This window comes from Rhinolophus hipposideros (assembly GCF_964194185.1).
Source record: "Rhinolophus hipposideros genome assembly, chromosome: 4".
NCBI lineage: Eukaryota > Metazoa > Chordata > Mammalia > Chiroptera > Rhinolophidae > Rhinolophus > Rhinolophus hipposideros.
The window spans coordinates 84,056,603-84,070,876 of record NC_138050.1 but is presented as its reverse complement, the minus strand read 5'-3'; the positions used below and the strand labels follow the sequence as shown (position 1 = coordinate 84,070,876).

The 14,274-nt window shown below is 33.3% G+C and overlaps 1 protein-coding gene across 2 annotated transcripts in view; it reads right to left on the bottom strand.

The window, feature by feature from the left end:
- The window catches only part of DACH1 (dachshund family transcription factor 1), a gene marked incomplete at its 3' end in the record, with an annotated part of 404,086 nt that overhangs the window by 123,503 nt on the left and 266,309 nt on the right, over nucleotides 1-14,274 (bottom strand). For both annotated transcript variants that reach the window (XM_081046619.1, XM_081046618.1), the window contains exon 4: nucleotides 8,572-8,744. In XM_081046619.1, coding sequence (XP_080902745.1) covers nucleotides 8,572-8,744 — 173 coding nt within the window. The remainder of the gene's footprint in view (nucleotides 1-8,571; nucleotides 8,745-14,274) is intronic.

Genomic DNA, 14,274 nt, shown 5'->3' with positions numbered 1-14,274 from the left:
AATGTTAAAAAGTACTTCTGAAAAACATAGTAAATGATGCTAATAAAAACACTTGCATCTGACGGAGGAACAGGCACTCACCATCAAAACTCCTCGACCCAAAGTTCTAAATTAGGCGTCAACAGACATTTACGTAGTTCTTTTTATTTGTTTTGATGATGGTACTCAAGAACACTCAGTTTTTCTAAATATAAAACTGGTAGAACCCATGAGTAGAAGCATAAACAGTTTAATTGTATCCTCCTACTACATATCACTTTAAACGTATGCAATGGTGGTAGGGGGCTATATTTTTTCCACATCTGTGTGAAAATTCAGCCAGCATCGGAACTTTTCAGATCACTTTTCGGTAATATAAAAAGTCAGACAATTAAGCCATAAAACACAGTCTTGACTCAGGAATTATAATTCATGTCCATATAATAATCAAGGCATCTTCCTTTACCACACTCAAGGGAGGGAGAGTGCAGAGAGGAAAGCAAGGAGAAAAAAGTAAGTTCTGACGCGGCCAGCGCTGTCATTGGCATCACTCTCTCTGTGCGTGGCATGTATATAAAGCTAACTTTTTATCTAGTTCAGGCATTGTGTGTGTTCTTAGACGCCACCACCTTTATGAACTTCCCATATGCAGTTCCCTTATGGGTCTAATTTGTCTCTCACTTCCTCTGTCTCCTGAATGTCCCGCATAGTTAAAACTGGATGCTTGATTTGGGGGCAGGACTACCTCACAGATAGTGTTGCACGCTTCCATCAGAAGAGCATAATATCAGCTCGGTTGCATTTTATGATGCCAGCCACTACTGATGACTGTGTGCCAAACTCATCACTTCATTAGGAATTGGAATTTGGTGATATTAATATATAATTCCTTATGCATTTATCTGTTAAAAGATTTATACAAACAAAAAGTTTCTCTATGGAATTATTTGGCAATCCTGAGGTACATTTTGTATGGGAAAGGCAGGAAAAGGCTTGACACCATCCTTTTATTTAAATCTTTATTTGTCCTTTAAAAAAATCAATTCCCTAGAATTCTCCAGAGGTGAACATGAGTTTATTTTTTAGTATTGTTACAGGCTCATGTATTTAAATATATTGATCTGTTTGACTCTATTAATGTATGGGATTCTTAGTTGTGGTTGTGTTTTAATACTTTCTTTTTATTGCTAGTGTCCTCTTTTCACATTTAATATCAATATTCAAACATTAAGAGAACATAATCTGCTGTTTTTCTAAATTCAAGTAAAAAAATTACATGAAATCTTATTTGCCAAAAAAAAAAAAAAATCCGAAAGTAATGCCTATATCTGGAGTTATTTCAATCTACTTTGAAATTCATTTCATCCTGGTTATAGTTTTTATAATTTTTAAACATTTTTATAGTTCATGCATATAAAGTCCTATTTACTAATATAATATTTTAAGAACTTGCTTTGAAGGAAAACATTAGAGAATGGAAAATTTATCCTTTGTACTTTTAATTTTTTTTCAAGGTTTAATTCTTTAAATGAGAATATTTTAAAGTCTCTGCTTACACACACACACACACACACACACACACACGCACACATACACGCACACACACACACACACACACAGCCACAGAGAAATTTAACAAACTTAAAGTCACATTTCCTGTTCTTAGAAAACGCTAAAATGTGGCATGAAAGGAAAGGTGTTTATTCAATAATATAGAATAATTTGAACATTGACAAATTTCTCAAAAACAAATCTATATTATCCCTGAAGAAAAATTAAACCTGAAAAACATGCATTTAAAAACCTGCTTTGTATACTACTACACTACAAAACCATTCAAAAGCTAAACAAGAAAAAGAGAGGGATGAGGGACAGAAAGAAGAAGAAGGAGAGGGAGAAAAGCATCTTACCATACAATTGTGACTATGTTTTAAAAGCTTGACATGAATTCCTTATAAGATTATAGAACTCATTTTTAAACAGATGATTATGAATATTTAGGGAGAAAATAAAACTAGTGATAAGATGAAGATTATATCAGTGTACAAAGCCTTCTAATGAGTTTATAAATGCTAACTTAATCATTATGACAGCCTCATGAGGTAATATTATTATCCCCATTATACAGAAAAGGAAACAAGAAAAAGACACATTAAATAACTTGCTTAATATCACATGACTAGAAGGTCATAGAGCTGGAAATAAACCCAAGAAGTCTTCCTCCAGAATCTATGTTTTGCAACCACTACAATGTACCTTTCTCCTTTTCAATTTTTTTTTGTCAGCAAGAACCTTCTTTCAAAGTCCTTATGATATCAGTGTGAATGTATTAAATAAAAAGTGAGAAAAATATTGATTAATTCAGGGGAATTTGGGGCTACTTGATGAATGATACCCAAAGAGAATCAATTAGTAGAACATTTCAGCCTATTAGGAATTCTCTAATGACGAGAAGAATTGATCTCTTGATTTATACTGTTTATTTTCCTCAGTGATTTAAGGCAATACAAGTAATACATCCGTTTACAATTTGGAAATGATACAAAGATAGTATATATGGTTAATATGATAGTTTAGAGTGTTAACATTAAAAAACTCTAAGGAGCCAAAATCAATGAACTGGAAAATAAATGTAACATGGATAAATGCAAATTGTTAATAGAAGTGAAAAATGAAGAATTGGCTTAGCAGAATTTTATGTTGCAAAGATGAAATTCACGGAGTCACATTTTCCACTAGCAAAGCAGTTTTATAAATTATGATTATATTTATAAGGTATTGTACCAAGTGAGGTTTACTTTAGTTCCAGGGTCTGGCCAATTCACTTCGAGAATATTACATGGGAGTGATTGGGGAAAAATGGGTTACTTAAAAAAAAAGAAAATAGAATGGCAACCAAGAAGCTTGAAGAGGAATGATCAGAAGAACTTAGAATATTTAGTCTGGAGGAAGAAACACTATAGACAACATATGAGTATATTTAAATGGCTAAAACACAGAGGAATTAATAGACACTTTTCTTCCAAGAAAATAAATATAATAAAGTTAAAGTGGAAACTACTGAGGTGAAAATTTTCATTTGATTAATGAATACCTTCATCGTGCTTAAATTTGATGAAAATAAAATAAGCCTTCTACGAAAGCTTAGATATATAAAAATGGGTAGGGAGGATATAGGAATTATTTCTCCACCATGGAGGAATCTGTATTAACATCCCAAGTCTATGTCTCTTCAGGTTTTATGAACGTTAAATAGTTAAGATATATGCATCTCACGGATACATGATAGACTAATAAAGAGCTTATAATAATTTAATACATTTTTACAGATAGTTGGTTATTAGGGATTTAAATTAGAATTTTTATTGTCTAAACAGCATATGCCCATTTCTTCCTCAAAGTTACCTAACTAAAATATTTTGAAGAAAATAAACCAGAGAAAGTCTAAATGTAGTAAATTGGCGAACTCTTTCATAAGGGCCTACAATTAAAGCAAATAATAATGTTATAGGGGTGCTATTTTCATCTATGCCTTTTTCTTTGCTCAATGTTTTTAATTTATTTTCTATTTTCAGTGCCAGATCCTATGGCTTTATAGAGTTTGAGAGTTTATTTTAAGCTGTCTAAATTATCCACAACCTAAGATTCACATGGGTTTGAATTCATCAAGAGCTAATGCAGGAATCAGCAGACTTTGTTGTTGTTGTTGTTTTTTTTTCTGTGAAAAGCCAGCTAGTAAATATATTATTCAACACTACTTTTGTGAAAGAAGCCATAGAAATGATGTACAGTGTGGCTAAGTTTCAAAAAAATATATTGATAGACACTAAAATTCATATTTCATATAATTTTCATGCGTCATGAGAAATCATTCTTCTTTTAATTTTTCCCCCCCAATCACTTAAAAATGTTAAATCATTTTAAACTCATGGTCCATACAAAAACTGGCAGCACGTGTTGGATTTCGCCCAAAAATGGCAGCTTTCTAATCCTACTCCACTGCTTGTACTGGTAGGTACATTCCATAAACAAGTTTACGAGAAAATCATTGGTGCTCCTTCACCTCATAGAAACTGGTAACAGAAAAATTATTTTAAAATATGTAACTCCGAGAACCACGGTTTTATTTCTCTTCTGTCCAATAAATTCTTATTGCCATTCTCATTGAGTTTTAATTTTAATTCTTGTCATTACTGTCAAAAAAAATGTAAATGGTACATTCCAGCACATGGAAGATCTCTCAAATTTCTACTTTCCCTTTAAGTGCTCATTCTCTTATTACTTTATCATTCCTTCAGATGGGGTCAAATATTCTTTGGTATTTAATATTTCATTTTAATCATCCTTCACATTTCAAATCTTTTCAGGCAAACAAACTTTGTAGGTAGTATTCTAATTACCCATTTGGGCCCAAACTATTTAACATAATACAGGAGTCAACCATTTTCTTTAGAGAAAATAAAAACTGCCCCCAAATTAAGTTTAGCTAATACGAGGTCTGACAATTAAGTTCGTGCACTCATCCTAGAAAAAGTGCTACATAACTCATCTCTGAATATCATTACAGTCACCTTCCAAGTACTCTCCTTGGGAAACTATGCACCATCGCCACTGGCATTGGTGCAAAACTCCTTCAGAGCAATTTTGGAACTCTTTTCTGGAATGGCCATCAGAGCTGTCATTGTATTATACTTGATGTCCTGAACGCCATCAAAATGTTTTCCTTTCAATATTTCCTTTATCTTTGGGTACAGAAAGAAGTCATTGGGGGCCAGATCAGGTGAGTAGCGAGGGTGTTCCAATTCAGTTATTTGTTCACTGGCTAAAAACTCCCTCACAGACAGTGCCGTGGGAGCTGGTGCCTTGTCGTGATGCAAGAGCCATGAATTGTTGGTGAAAAGTTCAGGTGATCTAACTTTTTCACGCAGGCTTTTCAGCACATTCCAATAGTAAACTTGGTTAACTGTCCAGTTGGTACAAATTCATAATGAAAAATCCCTCTGATATCAAAAAATGTTACCAACAGTGTTGCAATAAGTTCACAAACTTAATTGTCATACCTCAAATATATCCTGTGAGTTTACTAAACACTGTTAGTGTTGTAAAGTCTACTATACATAAATTTAGACAGGTTGATTTATTAACTTGCTTTCCCTAATATTTGGAATTCCATAGAGAAACTATTCCTCACTCTTAATCTCTGAAGCTGTACCCTCGATTTTTCTCAGGTCTAAAAATATTAGGAATATTTACTAAAAAATATTAGAATTGTCTCATGCATTTCTTGAAATATGCTTACTTTCTATAATCATTACCTGTCAGCATCAAATTTGCAACTATACAAACAACCAGCCTCAAAAGAAAAGGGCAAATAAGCCTTTTGGAGAATCCACAATAGCCAAATGGAACTTCACTTTGGTGTTAGCAATTTTTACTTTTTCTAATCATTCTCAATTGGAAACATTGTTTCCTATTTAGCTATCACCACTTATACCACCATCATTCAAAAGTCCAGAATTTCCTTTAATCTATTTCTAACCATGTTTCTGAAAATATTTGCCCCAAGAGACTAGGAAGTAGGCTATTATTATAACTCAGGTGGTGTTGGCACACACTTCCAAACACACCTTCTTACTCCCTTTTTGCATATTTCCTTACTTCTCCTTATCTCTCTCCTCTACATTCCTAACCTTAATTTAAGAAACCACAGGAATGATGTTGACTTTCCAATAATCTAGATCATTTCCTAAGAACATCTTCCAGGGGAAACCCAACTGAATTTTTAAAGGAAGCTTCACTTTCTAAGTATTCTCATTAACATTAGATATAGCGCAAACTATTTTTTAAAAATATATGTATATTGAAAACCTAAAAGAAATCAAGCACCCTGATGTAATTAGCGTCTTTTGGATGCAGGAATATGTAAACCACCAGCTCATTTCCAAATTATCTACAGTTCATAACTAAGGCACCCATTATGATTTTAAACTTCTAAAATCTGCTTTTATAATATTTTTACTTTACCTATGAATCTAAATCTTATCTAAAAGAAAAATTACCCTACAATTTCTCAGTTTTGAAAGGGGGAAATTACCTAATTAACATTATAAAGATAATTCTCTATAGTAATTATTACTACATTTTTTAAAACTGAGAATTATCATATCCTGTACCTAATACTACCATTTATTTGTTTGTTTGTTTATTAAATAGCCATCAAGTACAAGGACGGAACACAGGATTTTTTTCTTCAGCCAAAATCTTTCTTTAGGTGATGTCAATGAGTGAGGTGATGAGAATGTTGAATCCTCAGTAATAACCATTGCCAAAAAGTATCACAAATGGAATGGCACAGTGATACTTTGATTAACAAATCATCTAGTAACAAAGAAACCCTCTAACAGTCACTCAGATGAAATTACTCAGAATTTTTAACATTCTCTTCCCAGTTCTGGGTTCATGATTCATTGGTGTTCTCTCAGGCAAAGATCTTTAAGAAGATGATCAGAGTCTTCTGATATTTTTTGTTATTTTTCCTCTGGTTAGTATACTTGAGAAAGTGATGTGAGGGACCAGTACATATCTTAGTTTATAGAGCCATTGGTATCATAAAAAAGAATGTTATTTGCATATTATTCAACACTCTCCATATAAATAGTAATAGGGCCTTTCAAAAATGTATAATGACGTGTATCCATCATAAATAGTACCATAAAGAGCACTCATCTTTTTAGTATCTTCACAGTTTTGCCTTTTCCAGAGTGTTCTATACTTGGAATCATACGGTGTGGAGACTTTTCAGACTGGCTTCTTCAACTTTGCAGCATACTGGTACGTTTGCATTTCCTCCATGTCTTTTCATGGCTTTATAGCTCATTTCTTTTTAGATCTGAATAATATTCCATTTTATGGTGTGGAGAGTTCAACTAAGCTACTTCATGGTATTGCTAACTATGCATTCATTTTGTTTGGCCAAGAGGACTGCAGGGACCTTAAACTAACACTACGCCCCTCATGCTAGCACATAGCCTAGAGAGCAGCCACAAAGTAACAAGCAAACATATGTCCCTGATATGACTTTCCCAACAGTCTTTGTGGTCAGCAGTCTCCTCTTAGGTAAGACCAAGTAGGGCTTATTAAAACCATGCTCTTTTGGTTTGAATTCACCAACCCATCTTTAGCCCAAGAAGCCCAAAGTATTCCATCCATGAACCTGAATAAAGGTGTTTTCCCTAGATCCTGCCTCGCTCTCTGTCTGCACTCTGCCTTGACCTCCCCATGTGAACCCTTCAGTCATGCCAGGTACTTCTTCCAGGACTTGTGAATATAAACTCTGTTTCTATTTCTCTTGTCTGTTGTTGAACTATGGCTCACCATCAGTCAGTCACCCTATGTTCCACTTAGCAAATGTTAACTCAACAATGTTATTATAACATATGGATGTACCACAATTTTTTTTTAATCTATTCACCTACTGAAGAACATCTTGGTTGATTCAAAGTTTTGGCAATTATGGAAAAAGCTGCTATAAATATCCATATGCAAGGTTTTGCATTGACATATGTTTTTAATTTGTTTTGGGTACATACCAAAGAGCTGGGTAAATATGCAATCAAATGGTAAGAGTATGTTTAGTTTTGTAAGAAACCACAAAACTGTCTTCTAAAAGGACTGTGCCTTTTTGTATTTCCACCAACAATAAATGAGAACTGTAACAGAGCTTTCTATGTAACACATGCTATAGAGGCTCCCTTAAATTCAAGTGTATTATATTCAGGAAAAAGGGGTAATGTTTATGTCAAATAGGATAAGCAACATGAGGTACTTTCTACTTAGTTTAAAAATTAATAATATATTCTGACAATGCATTTAAAGTACTTTGATTTAAATATACACTATAAAATAATATGAATGAAAAAGTATACACACACAGTGGATGGGGAAGAGAGAGAGAGAGAGAGAGAGAGAGAGAGAGAGAGAGAGAGAGAGAGAGAATTGTGTATATAAACATGTGATGTTTGTATAAAATAATGCTATCTTCCACTTACAGTGTATTTTTGAATTCATAAAATGGCTTTCAATTTTACTCTTTTGTTTAGCTTTTACAGCTACACTGCTTTATCCATTTTTCAGATACAGAATAGAATCGGAAAGATTGAGTTGCATGCCCAAAGCAACACAGATAGTAAATGGCAGAACCATGATTTAACCCTCTGGTATTCTGAAAACAAATCAGGTACTATTTTCTACATCTTAAGATTCATAACACCACACACACACACACACACACACACACAAGCATGCACACACAGAACCATACATACAAGCACACACAAAATTAGAAATATATCATTGTTTCCTATGTTTATCTCTCTCTTAATAGCTAGAATAGAGAATTTAAAATTAGCCTAGACTGCCTAAATATTGTATCCCTTTTTCTAATTACTGTAATTTTTTTTCTCATAATCTATTTAATATCACTTAGCTTTTAGGAATTAGAATTACTTGTGGAATAAGAAAAACAGATTGACAGATGGTGGCCTAAGATAATGTTTGGCGTAAGCCAAAACAATCGTGTGAGAAAACAATTACCTTAATAACAGATGTCTCAACTCTGGATGGGGGACTCTGAACTTGTGCTGCTGCCGCCATATTTGCAATGGTGCTGAGATGGTTCATCTGGCTCATTGCCATGGTGACAGATGCTGGAGGTAGGCTGACAGGAATTAGAGGGTGGGGCATCATCATAAAAGGAAGTTCCAGTCCTATAAAAAATACACATATATCGTCATTGCTCTGGTCAAATAAAACTCTGATACAAGGTATATCTCACTTATTAAAATGGTTAAGAGCATAAATCATTGAAAATTGAAGCATTCAAAGATGTGCTAACAATGACAGTCAAAGAGGAAATATTGATATGCAACAATACCCAGTTACCACTCAGGGAAATTACGCTTACAGTTACCTATCTTGGTGCCATGTTTCATCACACTAGCACGTTTCATGTGTTTAATGCAAATGGTCAACTCTTTGCTATATTATTCTTCTGATCAGTCCAATTCTTGTTTAAAATATTAGGGTTTTATTTAACTTACCGTGATTAGTTATTTAATGTAGTATGCCTCTTTATTAAGTCCTATATTTTACTATCTGATAATTAGACAGTTTTTTTTTTTTTCTTTCCAACTACCATTTTTAGTGCTAAAAAACGCCATCATACCATGTGGCACAAGGTGGCTCTGCTGAAGCTGGTGGAGAGGGTGACTAACTGGGAGACTATGTGCTCCACGCATGCGGGGGTGGGTAACAAAAACCCTAGATCCCTGGGATGGGAAAAATACAGTGTTTCCTTATCCCCAAAACCACCACTGCTGCCTGTGGGAGATGAGTGTAAATTACTCGGATGGAATATTATTCCAAATCTTCTAATGATTAATTTGAAATGAGGTTTTCAAAAGCATATTACATTTGGATATTAGCTAAGTGATTTCTTGGGAAATAAGCTCAAGTAAGTAAATTTCTCCTAAATTTTATTTTTTTTTTTGTTTTTCCTGTATCTTAGATAGAGTCTCAAATTTTTGGAGAAATAAAATTTCTACAATTGGCCTATTTTCAGAGTCTAATCCTGTTTGACTAACCAAATTAATATAAAACTGGCTCTATTATATAACTAGAGAACTAGTTTCTTCTTGGAACTGAAGCACACTGATAGTTATAGAATCCAAACATATCATTGTATTAAAAGTATCCTAACATCATTCAGAGTTAAAATTCCTCACTTAACTCCACAGCAAATCCTAAACATGGAATCATTAAATACCCAACTTGGTTAGCCATAACAGAAAGAACCCAAAATATCACTTTACAAAAGATAATAATGTCAAAGCAATGAATTAAATGTGTGTGAATCAATAAACACATTACTCATTTTCAACTACAGAGAAACAAACGTTTATGATAGTGGGAATATCAGTACCAAAGTCAAATTGGTACATTTGAGGGCTTCATTTCAATATTGGTGGTCAAATCTTAGATTAAATAGCTCTTAAAATACCTTAAAAGACTACTCCTTGGAAGGTGTTTATAAATCATTTCAATTTAGACATGTCCCCAGATAAAATTATTTTAACACTAATTTATTGCTTAACTGAATTTATCAAATATATAAACTGCACACTTGAAAGAAAATTTCTGTAACATCTGTCAGCTTATGAGATTTCCTTCCTTAAAAAAAAAGAAAAAACAAATTTTCACATAATATGCTTAGAAACACTAAAGTTGGTAAAACTCCAATTTAAACGCTTTAGCTCTATTAAAAGCCTCATTGTAAAATCTCTACGACATGGTTTTTAATGAAGAATAGTTAGTTACTGCCATGATTTTTTTCCATTTACTTCATGAAGACAGTTAAGGTTCAATATAAATTCAAACTCATTAGCTCAATACTGTCTGGATCTTAGAGTAAATTGTTCAGAAGTGGGTAATGAAAACTCAATTCAAATTCTTCAGCAATCAAACAAAGCAATTTTATTAAACAATGAAAAGAATCAATTAAAATGGATATTTTTATTATCTTTATTATTTTATAAGAAACCATGACAGCTTTTGGCTAAAAAAAAAAAAAAAAGTTTATGGCTTCATACAGAAAAGACTCAAATAAAAGAAATTCCTCCAGCTTGTTCCTATACTATGATATAAACGTTCATTTTCATATTCACAAATTTATATACCTTATTTCTCTACTCATGACTTTTTTGACACATATCAAGGTCCTAGACAAGCATGCAAAAACTATAAATATATGATTTATTCAAGTGTATGATGTCAAGAGAATATTTAATGATGAAACATTTTAAACATTTCCATTTTATATTGATTTTGTCAAAGTATATGCAATTTTTTCATTACATGTTTACTTACTATGTTATCAATCAAAACAAGAAATAAAGCATAATCACTGACTATTTAAATATAGAAATAACACTTTGGTTTAAATGTTATTTGAATATAAGAACTGCACTGAAAAATTATAGTTAACAGACAATTTTCTCTATATGCTATTTTTAAAGAAAATGTAAAAAATGCAAGGATTACATTTTCATAGTAAATTGACTGAGGATAATTAACATATATGGAATAGAGAATAACATTCATATTCATTATTTTGGATTCAGTTTGAGTTCTGTTTATACCTATTATCTACTTTTATTTCTCTGTTCACTTGAAATATTTTTTTATTCGAACCTTGATTGCCAGTTAATAAACGGGAAAACTAATTTTTCCAATTATATTTCAATTTCACTCATATCAATTGAGAAGCACTATAATTCTATTATTCACATTATCAAGGTATAAATATTAAGCAAAATGCTGATGAAATCATTCTGAAAATAGATTATAGACAAAATACTATCTATTTTTACATATATTTTGTACCACTGCATATCATCCCTTGTGTAAGGGTAAATAGCAATCATCCATATGAGAATTTTCCATAGTACGTTTATAACATTAGATTGAATTTCCCACTACATAAAATGCTCCTAGCCATCTCCACCAATCTTCATTTGTTAAATACTCATGATGTTAGCTCATCTGGGTAATAAATAGAGCAAACAATTAAGCAAATAAGTCTGATGAAAAATATACAATATATAACCAAGTCAGCTGTAAGTGATTTTTGCTTTATTTATAACATCCTTCTCCTCTATTAGCATAAATAAATAAGAATTAAAAATTGGCCACTTCAGAACAAGACATGCCCATTATTACTATATGTATAATTTCAAGTGCTTTGGTTTAAGCCAATAAATTTAGTGGCATAAGCCAGTATACATGTACTATGCCGACATACAAACATAGAGACAGACACATATACCTTCAAGATGAATGTTCACTATTATGACCACATGAAACAGTGCAAGAGACAGAAGATTCAGTATATAAGAAAAATTTCAATATTTGGTAAGGGGAGTTAGAGAGAAACAGAAAATAACTGATTCATTGTTCTCCTCTTCGATTCTCATAGAATCATGTTGTTTCTTTGACTTTACATCGGGGAAAAAAAAAAAGATAAACGACATAGCCCTAGTATCCTCAACAAGCATATACTATAATAGGGTATTGAAGCATGTATGCAAAACCTCGTAAGACATGATAAAAACATACAATGATTTTGAGCCAAAGGAAATAGTTATGAGCTCATGAAAAAAGATTCAGATAGTGCATCCAGCAATTTGAATATTTAGAATCTATAACCCTATTTTAATGTAGAGGGGAGTACACTAAAGGGAGAGAGAATGTCTTACACCTAGTATTGCACACAGATTGTGGAAAAACACTGAAATAGCCTTAGCCTAGACACCTGCTTACAGCAGAACACGCAGGCAGCTGATATATGATGGGATTAAGTAGTGTAACCAGAAGCCCATGAAGGCCAGATACTAGTGCTACAGCAAGATTTTTGGCGGGCTGAAATGAACAAATGAACAGTCTTGCAACAGCCAAATGTAAGTGGGTAAATGAATGCAAGAGACAAAATTGAAATTAACATTGATTATCAAATTCATCTCTAGTGAAAAACAATTATGTATTTATAGAATCTGAAATGATTTACTTACCCTCTCGAATTATGCCAATATTAAGAATTTATCAATAATAGTATATTCAAATATGGGAACTTACATACAAAAAGTGATTGCATGAGCTTAGTTTTCCTTTCGTGTAAGAGTTGTATGTTCCTCAGAGACAAGCAAGGTTATCTTAAGATTTAGTGTAACTGAAATTCAAATTTGTAAGGACTAGGCATGGAAGATTCTATCCCCCCTTACACCCTTCCCACACTAACATTTAAAATATGGTCATAATATAAAACCATCTGAAAGTGTCCAAATGAATCCAAATTGTAAGTTATGCCTTTATTTCTCCTTTCTTAGGGTGGGAATGTTATTTTAATAATTAGGCTTAACATGTTGTGTTACATATTATCCATCAGTGAAATATTTTAAATGTTTAAATTAGGTACCATTATTTTATAGGTACCATCAATAGCTAATTATAAAGAACAAGATATTTCTAGAAAAAAAATACACGATTATAGATTCTGAAAATGCAAACAACTTGATGCAGTATTTCAGTCTTTTTTATGAGTTCCGAGTATTTTCCTTGTCTCACCCCCATTTTATAATTTCATTGTATTCATAATGCATATTTTATGATGGACCCGGTTTTACATACAGTAATATGCTATTTGGGGTAGAAACCCTTAGGGTTTGAAAGCTATCCCTGTTCTAAGGTAACCAGATTACTGAATAGTCAAAATTGATAGGTTACGAATATAAATGATTTTATTTTCCCTCCAGTTATTACCTTCAAACATGCTCTGTCAAGACTCCCTTTTCTTCCCCTGAATAACCTTAAGCAGATGTATAAAATCCCATTCTATTTAACCCTCATTCCTGCTTCCTTATCCCCATCAGCAGTGGCCAGCACTGGAGCCTAGGAACCTGGAAGAAAGTGGGACTTGGTCAGCTCTTCATGTGTCCTCCTCCTCTCCTTCTCCTGGGTGGTGAAATAAAGGAATCCTTCCCAACCACTCCCTGCTCAAGTCCTCCCTGCACTGTAACTTCTTTGGCTATGCCTAGTGGCCATTGAGACTAAACACCACATGCTAAGTGATGTCTGATCCTTTAATGGAGGCCTTCCAGGGGAATGTCCTAACTGCACAAGTCCTTCAGCTTCCTGCTCTACTCAAGTCTGGAAACTGCCATTGTCCCTTAGCTACTAAAGGCCCTTTGGCAGGTGTGGGTCCTGTTGTGTTGATGATGCTCATTCTCTCTATCCTGACACTGCTCCTCAATTCTTTATCACCCTGCTAAAATATGTACAAAACAACACATAAGCAGTTCACACGAAAGCTGAAATTCCACTACGAAATGAGGCGGAGGCATCTGCAATCCTTGAGTAATTCTCTGGGAACTCCCCGCCCTTCACTCTCAAAAGCGCTCACTAAGCCACAGCCCATTAGCTGCTGTCTCTTCACTACAGTGATTTCTTCAAATCTTCTCTTCCTGCGGTCACCCGGACCTTACAAATGGAGTAGGAGGATGTTTGTGGAGACTGGTGTGACAGTTAAGATAACAACGCTGGCTCAGCTGTTATTAATAAGTACCAATTTTGTTTATTTTATTTACTTTCCTTAAAATGAGGAGTACCTGGTACCTTTTGCACTTGTATGGGACCACAGGAAAAAAAACTAATTAATATCTTGTTACCTAGCATATTCAATAGAAC